The sequence below is a fragment of the Lissotriton vulgaris genome, chromosome 3_1 (assembly GCF_964263255.1).
Source record: "Lissotriton vulgaris chromosome 3_1, aLisVul1.2, whole genome shotgun sequence".
In the NCBI taxonomy this organism is placed as follows: Eukaryota; Metazoa; Chordata; class Amphibia; order Caudata; family Salamandridae; genus Lissotriton; species Lissotriton vulgaris.
This window is the reverse complement of record NC_141689.1, coordinates 863,116,441-863,140,035: the sequence shown is the minus strand read 5'-3', so window position 1 is coordinate 863,140,035 and position 23,595 is coordinate 863,116,441. Positions and strand designations below refer to the sequence as shown.

General features: G+C 45.1%; 1 protein-coding gene across 3 annotated transcripts in view; it reads left to right on the top strand.

Moving 5' to 3' along the window:
• ERCC6L2 (ERCC excision repair 6 like 2) overlaps positions 1 to 23,595 on the top strand; it is a 1,198,109-nt gene that overhangs the window by 494,037 nt on the left and 680,477 nt on the right. For all 3 annotated transcript variants that reach the window (XM_086961179.1, XM_086961178.1, XM_086961180.1), the window contains 2 exons: positions 1,233 to 1,349; positions 21,097 to 21,216. In XM_086961179.1, the coding sequence (XP_086817305.1) occupies positions 1,233 to 1,349; positions 21,097 to 21,216 (237 nt within the window). The remainder of the gene's footprint in view (positions 1 to 1,232; positions 1,350 to 21,096; positions 21,217 to 23,595) is intronic.

Genomic DNA, 23,595 nt, shown 5'->3' with positions numbered 1-23,595 from the left:
TAACCTAATTTGCCACATTTTTCCATATATATCAGGGACATACGTATTCTATTACTTGATTATTGTGTCCTCATGTTAACTCTTGTTGCCTACACTTTCATGAAAATTCATGGATTCTCCAGAAATATTCTATAATTGCCATGAGGCATTCTATATAACTTTCAATGAACCCTTCTTAGCCCTCAGAGACATACCTTGTTTTGTTCTTTTTGAGTCTGTATTCCTTCCATAATCTCAACTCAATTATTTTTCTTGCTATGTGTTAAGTTTGGAAAAACAACAACCTTATGTTATTTAATTTTTCCCTAAAGCCTCTTTATGCAACTTCCTACTGCCCTTGAATAATCTTTAAAAGAGTACCTTTTATGAAATACTAAAGGCTTGAAGACGTTAAACCATATTACCCCATCACAGACGGAATCGGACTAGCTCCCCTCTGAGTCTGCAGCATCTTCACGGCCATCTGCGTCACCTACATTACAGAAATAGCATTCTTGCATACCTAGCCATGAAAATACTTAGGTCGACAGTGCCAAAACAGGAACCTGGATATCACCACACAGTAGATAAAGACATGCAAGAATGAAAGAAGCAGAAGGCAGGCTTTATCCACATTCTTGATCTGGAACATCATCTAATTCCACATCAGAGAATACCCTTTCATCCTGCAAATTAGAAAGAAATTTAAGTTCCATATGTTAAAATTGTAAAACCTTCTTAAATAATAGGAACCGACGTACAGAACTTCCTCTCTTGTAAACTATCATGAATTGTATCTCCGATCTCATACCTGTTCGCGAGGCCCCTGCTGTCTCCACTCGGCCAACAAGCTGGGTTTGTGCTATACAAATACCATTACAATCATACATGTATAATCTTACAAAATGCAGTTGTAAGCTATTTGTCTCCATAACTGTAATTTCAACAGGGGGATTTTCAGGGGATCTTACATTTCCACACTTTCCAAATCATTCCATGAGAGTGTACATTACTACACTTGTCAACAATACTTCTTTCTGTTTTACCCTTGTTTAGGGTAACATTTCGGCCTTGTAACTAAATGTTTGTTGATTAATGCTTTATTATATCACCTTTGTGTGTTTTGTAATTTATTATAAATATATATTTCTATGAAACTTAGCAGGTTATGATCACAAGACTATTTGTTTAGTGTTAATGTTTTTCATTTAAATTAATGAACCTGTATTAATCTTAAACTTATGTTGTTACAGAAAAATGCTTATGGGGAGACTGTGAGTGCATTGTATTTCAGTTACCTTGCAATTCTTCGTAAGGTTGCAAATCATACAGCACTGCTACAAACTGACAGCAGTACAAGCAAAAAGCAGGTGAGACTTCATTTTGTTTTTAAATGTACAAATGAGGACTTGTAGATTGTGACACTGTATAGAAGAAAGAATGAAACATAATTGTACTGAAATGTATGACGGTAATTTTAATTCATATGTAAATTTTCCATTTAGGGAGCTGTGTATATCTGTAATGTTATAATGTTATCAAGTGGTATAAAGATGAATAGTTATATAGAAGGTGTCTAGGATGCTCCCTTGTAAAACAAGAGAGCAGTAACGTCCCTCTTATTGCCTCTACTTATCCTTATGCTCAAAGCCATTAATGATGTTATTCACAAGTATTACTTGTGTAAATCAACAAGCCATGTAGATGTATGCCTTTTTTCATGTTTTGGTTGATATATTTTAAAATTGGGGGTGGGTAATGCTATATCCACCTTCTGTATACCTAGAAGATGTATCTATGGGTATATACTCATCCAGGGAATTTAGTTGACATTTCACACTAAAAAACTAGAAACTAGTCATTGACAATCCCATACTCCTATTCCTTACTAGTCCTACACATACAAGAAGCAAAGCTATCTTGAAATAGGTGCTTTGCTAACTTGAAATAAGGTTAAAATAGTTTATCTTGGTTCTCCCATTAGAAATAGTCTCCAATGACTTATCTGATAGAGATTTCTAGCTGCAGATGCCTCAAATTAAAATATTCCCTGGGTGTAAGACTGGATGCAGAAATATTTGAGCAGTCTCCTTCTGTGCCAGTAGATGGTGTCATTCTGCTCTGTGTGGTATAGTTGGCATTGTCTACACAAGCAATGACATGCACTATGCCTATATAGGTGCCACTCCAATGCGCTGACCTCAGTTCCTTCTTTTCCATGCCATCAGCCTGTTTCCGAACAAGCTCCTTTCAGACCGTTTTGTCAACTTCAACCAGTGGGCCTTTTTCGGTTGTATGTCAGAACAACGCAGGGAAATACTTTGCATGTGTTTGCAACACATGCCATAGAACAATGTATTTGTGGGGGAGGGGGCCCACACCCTCCAACTTACCTTAAATGCATGGTAAAGGCATGGGTTGTAAAGATATACGTGTGGTAAAAAATGCATCGTAAAGGCATAACATGGTAAAAACCTCATTGTAAAGGCCGTTTCCTGCCTTTTTTGGGAGTTTGTCGCAGAAGAAACCAACTGGTTTCGTACTTTGGGGACCTTTCACAGGCAAATATCGGTGACAGACCCTCGCTTGGTGTGTCTGTGGTGCCTGGGACGGGACCATGACTCCAAGGCCTCTTGGGATTGCAGTACCATAAATCCAAAGGCCATCCGCGAGCAGACCATTAAGCTTCTAGCCACACAACACTGTACCACTCTTAAGTTCTGTTCGTGATGGACATCCCGGTACAGCTCTTGGAGTCGTTCTTGCCGGTCAGTTACGATCCTGGACTTCTTCAGGTAAGCCCCAAAAGAATAAATCCAAGACGTTGACGCATTCCTTGACTTCTCCGTGCCGGTCCCATTTATTGAACGTGGAGCGAGAACGGTGCAACAAGTCCAGGCCCCTTTCCCTGGTCGTCCCTGTGGAGCTAATGCCTGACACGGGGTCCTCTCCGTGCTTCCTCGAGTTTCCCAAGGTGACCCCCACCCAAGTTAGAGTGTGAGGAGGCCATGAGCCTCATCTTTGGGTGGCCTGATCACACTGGAGTGCCTTCGGATCACATAGTTTCAGAAAGGACTCTGACTGGGGCTCCACCATCGGGTTTGCCCTTTGCGCCAGTCACGCCCTAGGGATCCATTGATGAATCTGGATCGGCATAGGCCACAGTTCGCAACCTCCTTTGGTGACCGTTCCAGTGGCGCCAAACCCATTGTGATTACAGACTGTGATATGGACCTGTGTCACACAACATCGTTTCTGGTGCTGACCAGGTCCTCATGGAGATAGAGCCCTATTTTCCTGAATGGCCCTCTGAAGAGCACAAATGGTTGGGATCCCAGGATCCATATGGCTATTCCCACCCCCTAGCACAATCCATGACCAATGGCACCTAGATGAGGACCTGGCTGATGCCAGTGGTCTAGACTCCTCACCAGACACTGGTCTCCTCTCTCCTCACACAGTGACTAGGGAAGAAGGGGCTTCATTTGCAGTGGTAGTCCGGAGGGCGGCTGAGGTCCTGGACCGTCAGCTTCCCATGGTTGAGGTCAAGACCAAGGTCTTGACAGAGGTGCCTCAACCGTGGATGTCCCGCACAGAACTCTTCCTCACTTTTAATGAAGCCCTCCATGAAGTCCTGCTTGGGCCTGGGTCAAGCACTGCACAGGCACTCCTACACACAGGGCTATCTTCCTCCCCCATCACACATGCCCAGGCTCCCAGCCTTCCTCACCCAGCATCCTAACTCCGAGAGTCTGGTGGTCCAGTCTTCTACCTTCAAAATCAACCCTTGTGCATTCCCTGCCACACCACTGGATAGGGAATCTAAGAGGCTGGATATCTTTGGAAAGAAGATTTTCTCTTTCACCAGCTTTGCACTGCATTCAGTGAACACCTCATGTTTACTGGGCCAATACTGTATGGGATACTGTTGCGCAAGCACTGCCAATGATCTTGGGGGAGACCCGAGCCATACTTGCTCAAGTGATTTCTGACTGGAGAGATTTACAGTTGGCGCTCCGAAATCATGTCTGGCTGAGGGCAACAGCCTTTTTGGGGGATATCCAGGCATCCCTTATGGACATGCCCTTTGACAGCACTCGCTTTTTTTAGTGATTTGGCTGATTTGGCACTTGAACTTTTCAAGGACAGTAAGGCCACCACCAGGTGGTTGAAGCTTACCATGGCCCCACGACAGCCGCATTCTTCCTTCTGCCTTTCTGTTGCTTCGTTAGGGGCTATCAGCTATTCTTTCCCACCTAGCCACAGCCGCCAGGCACCTCAGTCCTTTTGTGGCAGTGAATGTGGCTCACACAAGCCTTGTGGGAATCAAGACCAGGGGCCCCCCAATCCGGACTCCCCACCACCCACCAGCAGCCGCAGCCTCAAAGCTTCTTTAACTTGACCTCACACCATCATTGGCACCCTGTTGGTGGCAGGATGCAGCACCACCTGCCCCAATGGTAGTTAATTGGTAGTTAATCACTTCGGACAAAAGGCTGCTTCAGATTGTCTAGATGGCTATGCCCTACCTTTCCAACAGAACTCGCCACCTATGCCACTTCGTCCAGCCAGCTGATGCAGACCCACTTTTCACTGTTGTGGCAGGAGGTGCTGGTTCTTCTAGCCAAAAGAGCTATTGAGAGGGTGCTGGTATCAGAATTAGGTTGTGGTTGTTTTCTCCCTCTACTTTTTGGCGTTGAAATAGGATGGAGGCCTCTGTCCTATCCTAGATCTATGCTCTCTCAACTACTTCCTGAAAATGGAGAAATTCAAGATGCTCACCTTGTCTACCCTCGACCCTTGAGACTCTATGGTAGCACTGGACTTGCATTATACCTACTTCCTTGTCCGCATCCTTCCTGCCCTGCTGGTGAAGCATGCTCCTTGGCATATACAGATTCTGCAGTGGGATCTCAGACAGCACAGCAGCAGGAGAATTTCTCCGGCCTGTTTCAGATATCAGAGGGAACTGCTTATAATCTGCAGTGGTGGCTCATGGACAGCGATTGGGTCAGTGGCAGACCTCTCTTACTTCCCCACTCAGAGCTTACAAAAGTAACAGATCTGCCATTCCTGGTTGGGCAGCCATCTGGGAAAAGTGAAGATAGGAGGTCTTTGGTCTCCGGACGATTCTCAGCTCCACATCAGCCTGTTGGAACTGAGAGCAATTTGCTTGCCATTGAAAGTCTTTCTTCCTTCAGTCAAAGAAAGGCTGGTTCAGGTGTTCATGTGCAACACAACCGCCATGTGGTATTGAAACAAGCAGTGCGGGTGGGGTCATGGACCCTGTGTCAAGGGGCCTCGCATCTCTGGACATGGCTGAAACTTCAGGACTTTTTCTTGGTGTTTCAACATATGGCAGACTTTCTGAATACCAGACCAGACAAACTCAGCCGTCGATGCCTCGCGGATCAAGAATGGTGTCACCACCTGTAGGTGGTGCATAATGTCTTAAGAGATTGAGGTGAACCGTGGTTAGATCTATTTGCCACCGACGAGAACACCCAATATCAGCACTTCTGCACGTTGGAGTTTTCAAGGCGGACCTCGCTCTGAGATGTATTTTGTCTCTACTGGAGCACAGGTCTCCTGCATGCTTTTCTGCCAATTCCAGTCCTGGCCAGAGGTCTCAAGAAGATCAGGAACAACCAGGCCCATGTCATCTTAGTGGCTCCGGATTGGCCACGGAGAGTATGGTATCCCAAACTCATTAGCAATAGCATATGTCCTCTAATCAGGCTGCCCTTATGGGATTATCTCCTGTTGCAGCAACAGGACAAGGTTCTGCACCCGAACCTGCACACTCTCCATCGGTGACAGTTGAGGGTATTTGACCACCCCCCGAAGTGTGTGATGTAATTCTGGCAGACGGGCATCCCTCTGCGCTAATGGTTTATAGCTGCCGATGGGATACATTTGTGGCTTGATGTACTGCCAAGTTCATTGATCCTCTGTCTGCACCCTTGTCTGAAGTTCTTTTGTTTACCTTATCCCTTGCCCAGCAAGGCCTTGCTTTGGCCAAAGTTAAAGAGCACCTTTCTGCCATTTCAGTTTTCTTGTGGTTGCCGGATCAACCCTACCTGTTTAAGTCATCTCTTGTGACTCGTTTCTTGAAAGGTTTGCTGCATACGCTTTCCCCTAAACCTTTCACTATACCTTAATGGGATTCTAATTAAGTTCTCACCTTCTTAATTTGTTCACCATTTGCACAGCTACACTTTGAGACCGCTGACCATTGAAATAGTCTTCTTTGTGGCTATAACATCTACCAGCAGGTTTAGTGAGTTGAAGGTGCTTTCTGTTAACCCCCATAACCTCCTTTTTCATGGATACGCTGGCCCTCAGGATCTGTGCCTCCTTCTTACCAAAGGTGATCACACCTTTATATGTTGTACAGAACATCACATTGCCTACTTTCTTTAACTTTACTCTGCCAAGGACGAGGGGGAAGAGGAGAGACTGCACCACCATTCTACATCAATTGTGCCAAAGACTTCCAGTTGGACTATCAACTCTTTGTTGGATTTGCATGTGTGAAGAAAGGCAAGTCAGTCCACAAGAAAACCATCTCCAGATGGATTCTCCTCTGTATAAAAATCTGCTACGGAAAAGCCAAGTCTTTGGGCTTGAGTGCTCATCCCACCAGAGATAAAGTTGCATCCACTGCGCTAGCTAAAGGAGTCCCAGTTCTGGACATGTGTCAGGCAGCTATGTGGGCATCGCTACACACCAAACACATTAGCTTAGAAAGGCAGGTCTGCCGTGATGGGCATTTCACCCGTTCGTTTCCCCAGGACCTTTTAGTGTAACCAGTCCGTAAACATGCTCCAGGGAGAGAGTCTATTGGTATTTATTCTAGTTAAGCTATAAATGACTAGAAGTCTTCTATCAGATAAACAAGTTACTGTGGTAATGTCTTCTTTAAGATGGAAATTTGATGATGTTGGTGGTGACATCACGGGGGATTCTAAAGAAGAACTGTTGTAAGCTGGAGGTTACTGACAAGCTGTATCTTGTTTATCCTGAATAAACAACTTCTACAATCAATAATGTAAGTGTGATTACTACACTTTTCATGGCGACGAGGACAAGCACATTGCGCAGGGGGCAATATACAGTAACCTTCACCCCTGGATTAAAGCGGTAATCTGAAGTTTTCTCCTGGGAGAATCTACTTGCACAAAAAGTAAAAAGATTAAAGAGAGACTCTTATCTTTAAATCAGACTTTGGAGGAGGCTGTTTAGATAGCCAGGAGCATGGAAAATACAGCTGTCTGGATGAAAGAAATTGATGTAGGAAAAGTGAACATCAAATCATCAGAGAAAGATGTTGTTCCAATTGAGGTGCAAGAAGTGAAAGTAAAGAAAGAGATTAAAGCAACAGAGAGTAGTGTAAGTAGGCAATTTGAAAAGAGAACAATGGTTTGTTATAGATGTGGTGGACCTGGGCATATTGCTACGAGTCTTGCATGTGGAGCAAGAAATTCGATTTATAGAGTTTGTGGAAGAAAGGGTCATTTAGCTAAAATGTGTAGAACAAAAATGCGACCCTCGCAGCAATCCAATGTAAAAGTAGTTGAGAATCTTGCTCAAGTCCAAGAAGATGTCATTGTTGCTATTGAGGAATGTGATATTTTTAATGAGAGGTCTGGTAAATCTGCTGCTGAATCTACCTCAAGATGTAGAGATGGTATGGTGGTGAAAAAAGAAAGTACTGATAAACTGGGGAAACCACATTGTGATATTGTTTTAGGTAATACAACGGTTAAGGTACTAGTTGACTCTGGTAGCCTTTTTACCATTATAGCAAAAGCTGTTTTTGAGAATCAGATGAATGGAAGTATAAGTAATTTGATGCAAACCGATATAAAAGCAGTCGGCTATGGGGGTAAGAGAATAAACATTATTGGTATGCTGTGGAGTGATATTGTTTTTAAGGGGAATGCTGTGCATGGGAGAGTGTACATATCAGAAGATGGTTCCAATTTATTGGGATGGCGCCATCAAAAGGACCTAAATATAATGCTTAATTCCAACAGCCAAGAACCAGTCATGATCGAAGAAAGAGTGCAAAATATTGATATGGATTGGGGTGAAAAATTGATGTCTTCATTTACTAATGTGCTTACTGATAAGTTAGGTCTGTTAAAAGGTTTTACGCATAAGATAATTTTGAAACGGAATGCGGTGCCAGTGGTACATAAAGTAAGACCCATTCCATTGCTTATTCAACAAGAGCTTAATAAGTTACTGGAATGTAATAGAAAATTGAGCCAATTGAAGCCTCAGAATGGCTTGCCCCAATTGTCGTTGCACCCAAGGAAGGGAACAAGATTCGATTATGTATCGATCTTAGAGATCTAAATAGAAACATCTGGGTGGATCAGCAACCCCTTCCTGATATTGGGGAGATGTTGAGTGCAATGAGTGGGGGTAAAGTTTTTTCTATATTGGATATGTCTGCTGCTTATCATCAAGTAAACTTACATCCAGAGTCAAGAGCCTTAACATCTTTCGTTACGCCTTTGGGTGCTTTTAGGTATTGTTGTATGCCTTTCGGGTTAGCTTCCGCTTCAGCGGTATTTTAAACGATCATGCACAATATTTTTAAAGGGATGGAGAAGATATTGTGTTTTCAGGATGACATTCTTGTCGTGGGTGAGTCTTTTGAGAAGCATGATGAGCTTTTGAAAGAAGTGTTGAAGAGGATTGCTGAGCATGGCATGACTATAAAGAAAGAGAAGTGTCAACTAAGGAAGGAACAGGTGAATTATTTAGGACACAAGATTTCTAGTCGTGGAATCAAACCAAAGAATAGCATTGTGAAAGCTGTTGTTGATGCTCAGAGGCCTGTGAACAAAGATTTATTAAGGTCGTTTCTAGGTCTGGCCGAATACTGCTCTAAATTTGTATCTAATTTTTCCGATATAGTTGAACCAATGAGGGCATTATTGATAAAAAGGAATAGAATTTGAATGGAGCGATGCTTGGGAATTGGCTTTTGACAAAATTAAGAAGTCTTTAGTAAGTGCCATTTTGAGGTCAATAGGAAAACTGTGTTGACGACAGACGCTAGCATTGTGGGATTGGGTGCCATATTGACACAATATGTGGATGGTGAAGAGAAAATAATAGGTTATGCGTCACGTCGTCTACAAGGTGCAGAGAAATCCTATTCGGAAATCGAAAAGGAGGCCTTAGCTTGTTGCTGGGGAATGCATCACTTTAAGTTGTATATTTGGGGATTACCATTCATGCTTAGAACGGATCATAAGCCACTTCTGTATGTTTTTAAAGGTGGTAAGGGACTAGAAGGAAATATAACTTCTCGGATGTCTAGGTGGTTTTGTCTGTCATGGATATGAATTTCACGATTGACTTTGTGAGGGGAAAGAAAATATTGTGGCAGACTGTTTATCTCGGATGCTGATTGTTGAAGAGGAGAGTGTTTCCTTTTCTGTTGAAGTGGATGTGATGTCTAGTTCCAACGAAGGATAATTGGCTTTGAGAAATGAAGATTGGAATGAAGCGTTGGAGGGAGATGTATTGTATGAAGCTTTGAAGTGTGCTATAACTGGTGGTTGGAATGATACTTCGAGCATGAGTGATGAATTGAAGCAGTATGTCAAAGTGAAGAATCAGCCAAGTATCTTATCTGAAAGATTTTTGAGGTGTAATCGAATAGTTCCTCCTAAGATGCTAAGCGGAAAATTGATTAGATTGGTTCATGAGGGACACCTAGGAAGGAGCATGAGTAAGAGAAGGTTGAGACAGAGTTTCTGGTGGCCTGAGATGGACAAAGATGTGGAGGAAGTCATCAGGGATTGTTATGCTTGTAGGAATACCGACAAATGCAAGGTGATAAGTGAACCGCCATTGGGGTGTGTGGAAGTTCCTGATCGTCCCTGGGTGAAATTAGCCTTGGATTTCTTAGGTCCAGTGGAAAGACTTGGAATCAGAAGCAGATTATTGATAGTTCTAGTAGACCATCATAGTAAATGGTTTACCATTAAGCCAGTTGAGAATATTATGTCGGTGAAGGTGATTGAGTTTCTTAAAGAAGTTTTTCTGGAAGAAGGTATCCCTAGAACATTGGTTACTGATAATGGGGTACAATTGGTGTCTACCGTGAGGAAGAAATTTCTTGAGGATTTAGGAATTGAACATGTTAAAGTAGCATTGTTTAGACCACAGGCTAACTGTTTGGTGGAAAGAGTGAACAGGATAATTATGGACAATATTCAGTTGTCTTTGGAAAATGGATTGGTTTGGAGAGAGGAGTTGAACAAGATGATGTGGGCGAATCGAGTGACTTCCCATTCTGTCACCGGGATTTCTCCTTTCATTGCTTTGAAAGGAAAGGAACCTGCCACTAAAGAGTCTCCCACATGAAAGAAGAATCATATTTGGGTGGATCGTGAGTGTATTGCTGAAAGAATCAAGGTTTCTCACGAACATAACAAAGAAAATTATTATAAAAGGAAAGGAGTAAGAGTTGTGGAAATAGAAAGTGGTGATTGGGTTGTTGTGAGAAAAGCAGGGTTTGTCAGGAAAGGAGAGAGCAAATATTCCCAACTTCGGAGAGTGGTCAAGGTGATGGGCACTGTTGTGAAGTTTGATAACGGAAAGGTTTGGAGTGTGGGTAGTTTATGTAAGATAAATCCTCATTCTTCAGATTAAATGTTATTGCCTACTATTGATGTTTGTTATTTTTATGATGTATATTATTATATTGTTGTTGCATTTATATATATTTTAGAGTTGTATCTTTTGCTATACTCATTGTAATGAAATTGTGTTCTTTTATTTTATCAATTGTAATATTGTATGAGGGGGAGATGTGGTAATGTCTTCTTTAAGATGGAATTTTGATGATGTTGGTGGTGACATCACAGGGGATTTTAAAGAAGAGCTGTTGTGAGCTGGAGGTTACTGACAAGCTGTATCTTGTATATCCTGAATAAAAAACTCCTACAAACAAGAATTTAAGTGTGATTACTACAGTTACTTACATTCAATAACACCTTATTTGGTAGAGACTCTATCTAGCCACAGAATCCATACAAACCTTCCCATCCTCCTGTTTTGCAAACTGTATATTTCACTTGAAAAAGATCCTTCAGGACCTCACCTTGGCACACTGGTCACTCCACATCAGTTTGGTTTTCTGCTTTTGATGCTGAAAAATAGTCATGAGCCTAGTCCAGTGCACTGGTGTGGAGCCTGTATAGGCACAGCGCACGGCATTTCTGGCATGGACAACGCAATGCGAACCTAATCGACATCACCTATCGATGTGCAAGCAGTCTTCTCAGAAATATCTGGATCCAGTCTGAATCCTGGTGAATATTCTAAGGTAAAGAAACTGTGGCTAGATAGTCTATACCAAATAAGTGTTACCAAAGATCCGGAGTGCACACTTTCAGCTTCTCTGCTACTGGCAATTCTGAGAATTTTCACTGAATAGAAACAAAAGTAACTGACGATATAGTTAGGTCAAAATATCAGTTAAAGTGCAACATTTTAAGCTTAAAAAAAGCACAAATTCACAAGTTATAGTTAACTGCAGTAGCTATAATTCATACCACTGCCGAGCAGTGTTGTCATCAGTAATGTAATTAAGATGTCATCAATGATGTTATCAATGATATCATAGAACATGTCATGATTTGGCGTAATATGTGAGTTCATAAGCAGTGCATGGCAAGGGCGTGAGTTTTTGTAACTTCATTTAATTTTAACTAGTGAATTTCAGTGGTTTTTAGAATTTAAAATCTTACATTTCAACTAACATTTTCACCTAATTATAACGTCATCTTAACTTTTGTATCAGTGAATTTCAGAGATTTCTTTAAATGTATAACAATGCAGTAACAATATAAAGAGGTTTCATTTTAACCCCTTCTCTGCTCATGACAGAACCACGCCGTCATGAGCCACGGGCGCCGTGTGCTTATGACGGCGCGGTTCCGTCATGCTGTGGCAGCTCTGCCCACACAGCACTGATTCCCCGCCTGTGCTGGTGAATTAGTGAGTGGGCGGAGTCGTGACAGAACCACGCCGTCATGAACACAGCTCGCCCGTGGCTCATGACTGTGTGGTTTCGTCACGAGCATGGCGGCGCAGCGCTCCCCTCCCTCCCACCCGCGCCGTGGCCGAATTACCGCCGCGACCAAGGGGTTAAGGAAGGCAAGCTACTGTCTTTGTCAATGGGGCAGAACACCAAAATATAAAAGGCATAGTGGCTTTCTCAGGGGGTCAATACATCAACATTTATAAAACAGACCTATTTGCTTTTTCAGAAAGTCACCATAATAATTTATCATTAACCATAATCCAATGTATTCCTTATAAATACTAGGGGTGGGCGGAATTTGCGTAATCGCGTTATGCAAATGTTCGCGAAACGGTAAAAAATCTCCGCGAACATGCAGAAATTCCGCTGGCACGCGGAATTGCTTGTTCGCAATGCTTTTTTACTGTTCGCAATCGCTGTTTGCGTGCTGAGGGGGAAATATCTGTCGAACACGCATTTGAGAACGCAAACTAGCAAAAAATGTTGCGAAGTTGCGAAACGCAGAATTTTGGGCAATTTCACGTTCTCTGCGGAACGCAAAATTACCCAAATTCCCGAGCGGGACGGAATTTACCGCCCAGGCCTAATAAATACGCACATGGCAATGCTCAATAATAACTATTTTCGCAAATTTGTTTTAAAAATAAAGGGTTTTTATTCAAAGCAACCATAAGCATTTGTTTGAGACTTGCTATCACAGTCTTCAGACCACAAAAGAGAGCCATAAGACCAGCCACAAGGGCCCCCAAAGTCTAGATGAAGAGCATCTAGCTCCATTTTCTTTAAGAATGATGGTAAGCTTTTCTTGGGTCATGTATTCAGTAACTCAAAAGACTAACAGTGTTTTGTAAACATTTCTGGAGGGCTGCTGTGCTCTCTGCAGCTCCCTCCAACATTTTTATAAATCGTTGGTGGTTCCCCTGCCCCATCCTTGAGGCAGCACGACAACTGTAGTGTTATAAATAAAGCTGATGCAGTACATAATAGGGCAATCCTGGGAGGAAGCAGTACATATTTAATGAGCAGCCTTGCTGCTTTAATACTAAAGAGGTGAGACAGCAACTCATTTTCTCCTTTAAAAAAAAAACGTAGGTGCCTTGATCTCACCAGGGTCACCCATTCCCACAAAAAAACTTCCTGGCAGACATGGAACTCCACCCTGCCCACACTGCTGCATCTTGCACTTGCACATACACCCATTGGGGCGGGACATTTAATTGTAAGCAGATGGTCCACTTGCTGTTGAGATTTCTGTTGCCAGTGAACAAGGGCAGGAAGTACCCGAAATGCATTTGGCTTGACATTTGTGCCGGGAGTGTGAATAGCAAAAGGTTTGTGCAACCCGCAGAACAAAGATTTTAACTCACCTGGTAGTGGCTTCTTCAACTATGTGCCAACTTTTCTTAGTATTAAGCGGCTTGCCAAAGCCGCGAGGAAGCCCCACTGCATACTGGCGGGACGGCAGCGTCAGAAATCAAGAGACCGTGCATGTGCGGTGAGTCCGTTCTGTGGGTAAATATTATCACGGACTGGATGCCATGGACACTGCAAGCATGCTCACATGGGTAAGATGTATATATTTGGGGAATACAGTGACACCCACATGGGTTTATTTCAAAGTGGACTACGAGGACCAAGATGTACTCGCACACACGCCCACTGGGGCATGACATTTAATTGTGTGCAGGTAGTCCGCTTGCTGTTGAGATTTCCGTTGCCAGTGAACAAGGGCAGGAAGTGCCCGAAACTCCTTTGGCTTGATATTTGTGCCGGGGGTGTGAATGGCAAAAGACTTGTGCAACCCGCAGAATAAAGGTTTTAACTCACCGGGTAGTGGCTTCTTCAACTCTGTGGCAACTTTTCTTTGTATTTAGCGGCTTTGGAAGCCCCACTGCATACCGGCGGGACGGCAGCATCAGAAATCAAGAGACGCTGCATGTGCGGTGAGTCCATTCTGTGGGTGAATATTAGCACGGACTGGATGCCATGAACATTGCAAGCATGCCCACATGGGTAGGATGTATATATTTGGGTAATATGAGTGGCACCCACATGGGTTTATTTCAAAGCGGACTATGAGGACCAAGATGCACTCGCACACATGCCCACTGGGGCGGGACATTTAATTGTGTGCAGATGGTCCTCTTGCTGTTGAGATTTCCGTTGCCATTGAACAAGGGCAGGAAGTGCCCGAAACTCCTTTGGCTTGATATTTGTGCCGGGAGTATGAATGGCAAAAGGCTTGTGCAACCCGCAGAATAAAGGTTTTAACTCACCGGCTAGTGGCTTCTTCAACTCTTTGGCAACTTTTCTTTATATGAATATATATGAATAAATATATGTGCAAGACCATTGAAATTCAGCAGTTATAGTTACCTGAATTAACTATAACCTATGCCCTTGCAGTGCACTTCTTATGACCTCACATATTAAATCACTCATGACATGGCCAGTGACAATATCACTAATTACATTACTGATGTCCAAAGAACCTCTCACACAACTACTCTCTCATTCATACAGTCACTCTCACAGCCACTCCCACACCCTTACAAATACTCACACACCCACACAAATACTCACACACCCACTTATTTACCCATATAGCCACTCATACACCCAGTCACTCACCAGTACATCCACTCAACAGTGCTCCTCACTCACTCCATACAACCACTCACACAGTTACTCACTGTCCAATACACCACCTCAGACAACCAATCAGTTAACCAACCACCCACTGAAACAGCCACTCAGTCACCCGTACAGCCATGTACACACTCAGTTACTCACCGATACAGCCACTCACACATCCACTTAGTCACCAATACAGCCACTCACATATCTACACAGCCACTCACACACCCACTCACTCATCCATAGAGCTACTCACACACCAACTCACTCACTCACTCATATAACCACTCGCACACCCATCCAGCACTCATACCCACTCACTCAACCAGTACAACCAGTTATACAGCTACTATTCACCCATACATCCACTCACTCACCTTTACAGCCACTGAGACATCCACTCACACATGGATAGACACAGTCACAAAGTCCTCACTCATAAACGTTCAGAAAACACTCACAATCACTGAATGATGTCATCCATGATGTTATGTAGGAGATCATCAGTGATATCATGAGTAATGTCACTAATCATGTCATTATAGTGATGTAATATGTGCCCGAGTGAGTGTGTGAGTCTTTGTGTGGGGTTGTGAGTGGCTGTATGGGTGTGTGAGTGGGTGTATGCGTCTGAGTAGGTGTGTGAGTAGCTGTGTGGGTGTGTGAGTGGGTTTGTGAGTGGCTTTATAGGTCTTTGAGTGGGTGTGTGAGTGGATGTATGGGTCTGTACAGTGGGTTAGGAAAGGGGGAAGAGCCTCCAGTGACTTACTGGTGGTAACAGGAGGGGGTTCTTGGCCCCCAAAGCCCCTCAGCATACAATGGGACTTCATCCCCCAACCAGTAGTGTGCCAGGAGGCGCGTTTGCAGAGCTATGGAGAAAGGGGGTAGGACCTCAGACCTGCTCTTAGCACTCATGTTGTGCAGGACTTACTGGTGGTAACATGAGGGGTTCTTGGCCCTGAGCGATCCTCAGCATCCACGGGTACTTCATCTCTCAACCAGTAGTGGGCCAGGAGGTATGTTTGCAGAGTGCTAGACAAAAGGGGCTGTCCTCCGACAAGCTCCCAGCAATCCCGCTGTGTGTGTCTAACTTGTGGGAACATGAGGGGTTCTTCGCCCTCAACTATTGTCAGCGTCCAAGGGGACTTCATCCCACAACCAGTAGTGCGCAAGGAGGCGCATTTTCAAAGTGCTGGACAAGGGGGTGTGTCCTCCCAACGACATCTAATCAATCCCACTGTGTGGGACTTACTGGAGATGTTCTTGACCTGTGGGGACCCTCAGCATCCAAAGGTAGTTCATCCCCCAACAAACAGTGTGCCAGGAAGCTCATTTGTAGAGTTGTGGACAAAGACGGTGGGACCCTGATGAGCTGCTTCAGGTTTCGCAGTTCCACAAGGGGAGGGTCGCGCTAAGCACCACAAGGGATCCGTGGATTCCCACACATTGAGAATGAAATGTTATAAAATAATTTATTCGCCTTTATAGGTAGAATATGGCTGTTTACAACGCATGCGATTGGTTCGCATGCCATTATAAAGCGGTCTTTACAACAACTGCGTTGTTAGTACGCAAACCATCACATCGCAAGTCATTACAATGACTTGCTGTAGGGGGCGCGCTGGACTTAGGAATAGCATCATTTACTATTCCTACTCCAGTTTGCGCAACAGCAGGGAAGGTACTATATTTTAAATCCAATACCGTTGTCCCATACAGCAAGTCGTTATAATGACTTGCGATGTAATGGTATGCATACTAACAACGCGGTCGTTGTAACGACCGCGTTGTAATGGCATGCATTGTGGAGACAGAGTTGTAAATGCTGTTTCCCTTATAGGTCCCTCTGGGACACCTCTAACACACCCTTGGGGTCAGGGTACCTCTACCCTGACCACTTCATTCACTTTGCATAGAAATGTTCAGGGCCGGTGACCAATTCCTGATACATAAAATCGCAGCCGCAACTTCCCAGTCAGGTTGCGGCCATCCAATTAGGACCCTGCTTTGGCACGTTGACCCATGGATTCACTGCGGAGGGTCCGCACCCCTAGATATACAAATTTGGATTTCAGTTAATATCTCAAAAACTACTGAACGGATTCGGGCTGCAGCCGTGTTCAAAATCTCTAAGGGAATTAACATGGGAGAAACGCGTTTTGAACCCCATTTTTTCTCGGTCCCCACTTGACCAATCACCCCAAAACTTTCCAGACAGCAGCTGAACTAAGCATCGTAATTTTTTAAAACATTTTGTGAAGATTCGTCAAACGGTGCTAAAGACATAGGCAAGTCAAAAAATGCTATTCCTATGGAAACTAAACTAGGTCCTAACTAAACCTACTGGCGGTGGCCAATGGTGTGTGTATGTGTATGTATATATATATATATCAACAAGATGCGGAGACCTGGGGCTAGGCGTTGCAGCGGTCCTGGATGGGCTCCAGCAGCCCAAAATCCTACTGAAACCCTGATGAAATTTGATTTGCGGCCAACACTTCAACCAAGAAGTGTTCATAGCCATCTTGGGACTTAGTGTCAGTTAAACTGAGTGCCACAATTTTTTTTTTGTATAAAAAAAAAAATGAAAGGGGGCAGGTTAGAAACACCCTGACCCCTATGCCTCTTGGGAGGGTCACTCTTGGGCCCAGCAAAGCCACAAAAAGCCTTTTGTAAACATCGTTGGCGGGATCTGCTGATCCCAATGAAAATGTAAAGAAAATGAGGCAGCCTCCTGCTCTTTCGTTCATTATGGCCACTGGAGTGGGCCAGGTCCAGGGGGCATGATGCAAAAAAAGGAGGGGGGACGGACGCCCCCCCTTCTGGGGCTTATTATGGCCCAGGGACCACCACCTCCCCGGGGCTTCTCTAAATGTTAATGCGGGGTGGCTCGTAAGGCCTCCCCCGCAGACCCGGGGACCATCATCACCTTATTTCTTTTTAAATGGGGGGGGCTCCCGGAGCCCCCCAGCCTCATGGGCTTGCACCTCCCCAGGGACTTAATTCTAAATCTATGTGGAGGGGCATTAACCCCCCCCCCCCTCTGCAGCTTCATGAACTGCTAGCCCCTCCCCCCACCCCCAGGGCTTGCATTTGAAAAAATGTGGGGGGCAGCGCGGACCCCGCAGCCCCGGGGACCACTACCTCCCTGGAGCTTTTTTTACATTGATTGCTCGGGGAGGCGTACGGCCCCCCCCCCCACTCCTACAGGACGACTACCTCTGCTGGGCTGTATCCTGTAATGGAGCCCTAGGTGGCCCTGGGGACCACCACCCCCAGGGCCACCACCTGAAATGTCCTGGGGTGCCCACCCCTGGGACATTGCAGATTGCTATGGCTTGGTGAGAGCATCGCTCTTGCCATGCCATAGCAAACAATGCTCCGCCTCAGTAACCACCCTTTAAAACTAAAAACAAATAGTAAAAAAAAGGCTGGAGCATGAGAGATGGGATCTCATGGCTGAAATCAGCCCCTCAAATAATGAAAAAAAAGAGGGCACCGGCAAGTCGCTGGAGGCCCTGCCCCTTTTGCCGCCACTCTGCAAACGCGCTTCCTGTTGCCCTTGGGGTTGTGGTATGAAGTCCCCTTAGCGCTGGAGGGACCTTAGTAGTGAGAAAGCCCTCCAGTATGTCCCACACAGCGTGATTGCAGAGGAGGTCTTGGGAGGCTACACCCTTTTTCTCCACCACTTTGCAAACGCACCTTCTGGTGCACTACTGGTTGTGGAATGAGCTCCACTATATGCCATTCCACTCTACACCACTCCACTCCACTCTACACTGTTCCACTATCCGCTACTCCACTGTTCCCCAATCCACTGTATTCCACTAAACTCTACACCACTCAAATCTACACCACTACACTCAACGCTATTTCACTCTATGCCACTCCACTCTCCTGTGTACTATTCCACTGTACACCATTCGGCTGTGCGCTATTCCACTGTATGTCACTATACTGCATCTCACTCCAGTCTATGCCACTCGACTCCACCACACCCCACTCCACTGTACCCCACTCCACCTTACAACACTCCACTGTACACTATTACACTCTACACCACTATACTATACACTATAGCACTCTACGCCAGTACACTCTACTCCACTCCATTTTACGCCACTACACTCTATGCTATTTCACTCTACACCAGTCTTCTGTATACTAATCCACTCTACGCTACTCCACTGCGTGCTCTTCCACTCTATGCCATTCTGCTGTATGCTATTCCACTGTACGCCACTAAAATGTATCTCACTCCAGTCTATTTTGCTACATTCTATGCTACTCTGCTGTACCACACTCCACTTCACAACACTTCACTCTATGCTGTTCCATTGTATGCCACTTCACTGTACGCTGTTCCATTGTAGACCACTCCACTGTCACTTCACTCTAAACGCTCCACTCTAATCCACTGCATGCTAAATGCTCCACTCTAGTCCACTGCACTGTACGCCACTTCACTGTACCCAACTCCACTCTATGCCACTCCACGTTATTCCACTGTACCTCACTCCACTATATGCGTCTCTATACTATTCACTCTACTCCGCTCCACTGTATGCTATTCCACAGTATGCCACTACACTCTATCTCACTCCACTCTACAACTCTACACTTTTTCACTCTACATCACTCAACTCTATGCCTCCCACTCTATCAGGGCCGGACTGGGAACAGAAACTGGCCCTGGCAAACTGCTCAGCCGCCCCCCCCCCGACCCCCGCGTTGATGGGGAGTGCAGTTTGCGAGGGTCGGTTTCGGACGGTTTTGTTACAGGGGGCCGAAAATGCTGACCCCCAGTAACAAAAACGCCCCCCCCCCCCCCCCCCCCCCCCGAGGCCCAAAACCGCCCCACACCCTAGCGGCCTACCGGGGAAACTCCTGGTGCCCTCTATTGCCAGTCCGGCACTGCACTCTATGCTATAACACTGTACAACACCACACTCTAGTCAACTCCACTTTATAAGACTCCACTGTACACTCTTCCACTCTGAGCCACTCCAGTCTATGCCCCTCTATCCTGTTCCACTGAACGCATCTCTACACCACTACACTGTACGCTACTGCACTCTACCCCACTCCAATCTACTCCACTGAAAGCTTTTCCACTGTACACAACTTCACTCTACTCCACTGTACGCCACTGCTCTCTGCGCTATTCACTCTATGTCGCAGATTTGTATATCTAGTGACTCGGATCCCCCGCAGATCCAACAGTCCTTGTGCTGTAATCTAATTGGCTGCCAACACTTCAACCAGGAATAGTTGGCAGCCATCAGGGGACTCAGCTTGAGCTGAGTCCCACAAAAAACATAAACAATAAGCAAAGGGGGGGGGCAGGGTAGGACTACTCTGACTTCCTAGACCTGGTGGTGGAGTCACAGCAAGACTCCGTTGAGGGATAAAAACATGTTTTTTTAATTCGCAGGTGGATCTGGGGATTCACAACATAATTGGGAAAAAAAGCGGGGGCTCCCATCTCAGGCCCAACCGCCTATTCTCCAGCAGAGGTTCCCCCAGGTCCAGTGGTGCCCTAACTAGTTAGGTTTCCCTCCTTTCCTCTTATACCCCTAGGTCAGGTGACCCTCCTGAAAGGCGGCAAAGTATAACTCCTCCCGGGGCTGGAAGGTTCCAGGGGCTTCTACCATGTCTGTCTATATGACAAAATGGCGGGACGGTAAGGATACAGTAACAGTGTGTCCCAGCCTGATCCTAACTACTGGTGCGTGCATGTACAATGGCCACTCTGCAGTAGCAGGGGCCTGTGGCAGCCATATTATTGGGAGAGAGCACCTACACCTCAGCACATGTTTGGCAGTGGCAAGGCGCCCAGAGGCCTAGGTCCAACAAAAATATGGTGGCAAAAATGAGGCGAAAAGGGAAAAAACGGGGTAAGCACATTCTAAATATGGTTGACAATGAAATGGCTTAATCCTTAGACAAAAAGGAGAAAATATAGTCACAGAATAATTTTGTTTCTGAATTCCGATTGTCTCTTCTGTAAGCCATGACTCTGCATTTAGCCATTAATTGATCACATTTGAACCTCCACCTCTCTATGAACCACATTGAGTGGCAGAAACATAAAATTCTAGAGCATTAGAGCAACGGTACGTATACTTGATCTGATTTTCATGTTAATTGTTAACAACGCATTTGCTTTCTTTTGTCTGGAGTTGATTAATTCATAATCATTAAGTTCTAATGTTAAATTGTCTTACTTGGTATACTTTACATTAAACAACAGTATGCTATCCTCCGTAGTGTATTTAAGTTTGCCAATAAATATAACAACTCACATTTGAACCTTAATATTTAATGTATCTTATGTATCTTGGCATGTTAGCAGAGAATATCAATATTTAAATAATCTTAAAACGCACCTTTAACCATTTTAGGACGTGCTTATCAAAAGGGTCTGCACTGAAGTATTTGCCAAGTTTCCAGAGTTTGTCAAGCAGAGCAAAGATGCAGCATTTGAAACAATCTCCGATCCAGTGTACAGTGGAAAAATGAAGGTATGTATGATATAATTGTGATGTAATTATGTGATACACTAGATGACTTTGAACTAGATGTAGTAAGATACTGATAAAAAAAAAAGTGGTCACAAATTGCCACTCTAGGCAGGTTGCAAATTTGGCACTCCCTCCGATTGGCTACCTTCGGTGGGAAGGCAGACCACCATCATTGTGAAAGTATTATAAAAGTGTTTGTTTTAAAGCAGTTTGTAAAGATTTTTAAAAACATAAAGTTCTCAATTGTGAAAAACTTCATTGAGAGTTGGTAGTGGTCCTCTGGACTATACCCTTCTATCCGGGGAGCTGCCAGTTTGACTCCCAAAGGGAAGGGAGTCTAAAAGGAACTCCTTTCCCATTGGAATCAGTTACCACCACAACTTGGGAGTTGGTAACTTATCAATGGTTTATGACCGGAATCGAAATTTGCCTAGCATTTGTAACGGTAAGTTTCAATTCTATTAAGGACACGGAGGCGAGGATTATGCTTTTCTTTCTTCGCATTTATTACAAATTGAAAAACACAGCAGCCTTAGAAAAGCTCATAATGCAGAAAAAATGCTTAAAAACCAACAATAAAGCATTTTAGTCATATAACTCAAGAAAAACAATGTCTCTGGGACTACAACTCCCATCATGACAATATAACAGTCCGAACGGAGTCCTTCCTCTATGTCCACAATCCATAGATAGGCAGTCCCTTCTCCATGTTCCTCCTCTTTCTTCGCGCAAATTACGCCGTCAGTTCATTGGTCTTGCTTGGAACCATCATTTCCTAACGGAAGAAATAGAACTGCGTCAGCGCCGTAACGGAAAATTCAGGATTTTACAATCAAATCAACTATGCAAGGCTCATATTCAACCATGAGGAGAAACTTTAAAACCTGGTTACTTACCGCCATACGGGGGGGTGTCGTTTGACGATATACCGGGTGGGATAATCCTCGCCTCCGTGTCCTTAATAGAATTGAAACTTACCGTTACAAATGCTAGGCAAATTTCGATTCTATGGCAGGACCGGAGGCTCAGATTATGCTAGTTCAAAGCTTATTTACCACCAAACTTGCAATATCCACCACCGGCTTAAAGTAAAACCTCTTAAAGGTGGAATCGGAGGACCAGTCCGCGGCCCGCATCAAATCCTCCAAACGAGCTCCTGCAGAGAAAGCCTTAGAGGCCATGGCCCCTCTGGCCGAGTGAGCTCCGAAACGTTTAGTATCAATACCTGCCTCTTGCATGACCCAACGCACCCACCTGGCTATGGTGGGGGAAGAGACCGCATGGTGTGGTTTTCGCAAGGCAATCAACAATTGTCTCTCGCCCGGAGGGCGAATGTCCCAAGTCATCTCTTCATAAGCTTTCAGACACTGAACAACACATAGCTTCGGGACATCCACGAAGGCCGGATACGAAATCGTTCTAGAAGCCGACTTTGTGCGGCGACCAATTGTGAATGTGACACCATCTGGTGAAAACACGCGTGCCGATACGTCTAGAGCACGCACATCCGACACTCTCCGGCAGGACACCAAGCATAGAAGCATAGCCAGTTTCGCCGAGAGTTCCTTGACCGATAGGTACCTGTTAGGTTGCCAGGACAGGAAAAGGTTCAAGACCAAATTGACGTCCCAAAGGACTGAGTATCGGGGCTCTGGTGGTAACGCCAATCGGACGCCCTGCAAAAGTCGGCACACAAAAGGGTGTACTCCGATCGGAGCACCGTCAACCGGGTGGTGCGCCGCATATATAGCCGAACGCACAGCATTAATCGTGCGGTAGGCAAAGCCACCCACGGCCAATTCTGCCAAATAGTTCAACACGGGTACGAGTCCCGCGACTAAGGGATCCAAACTCCGTCGAAGACACCAACGCACCCACTTAGACCAAGCGGATTTGTAGCGCTTCGACGTACTGACAGCCCAGGCCTTGGATAACAGACCTTCAGCTGATCTCGAAAGGCCCGGGAGCGACCAACGTCTCCTGAAAGCCTCCATGCCATGAGGCGGAGAGAGTTCTGAACGATGAGAGGATGCGGATCTCGAACCGGATTGAGGAGCAGGTGAGGAAGCCGGGGGAGTAGGATTGGAGAATCCCAGGAAAGTTCCAGAAGAACTGGAAACCAGACTTGGTGCCTCCAGAGCGGTGTCACCAACACCAGCTCCACTTCCTGCCGGCGAACCTGCGCCGCCGTACGCATCACCATCGAAAAAGGTGGAAACGCAAAGGGCTTCTCCTTGCTCCAGTCCTGGAGAAACGCGTCCGTGGCTTCTGCCAGCGGATCCGGCCTCCAACTGAAGAACCTCGGAAGTTGGTGATCCAAGCGGGACGCAAACAGGTCCAGTGAGAAAGGACCCCACAGCCCGTTGAGCCAGCGAAAGA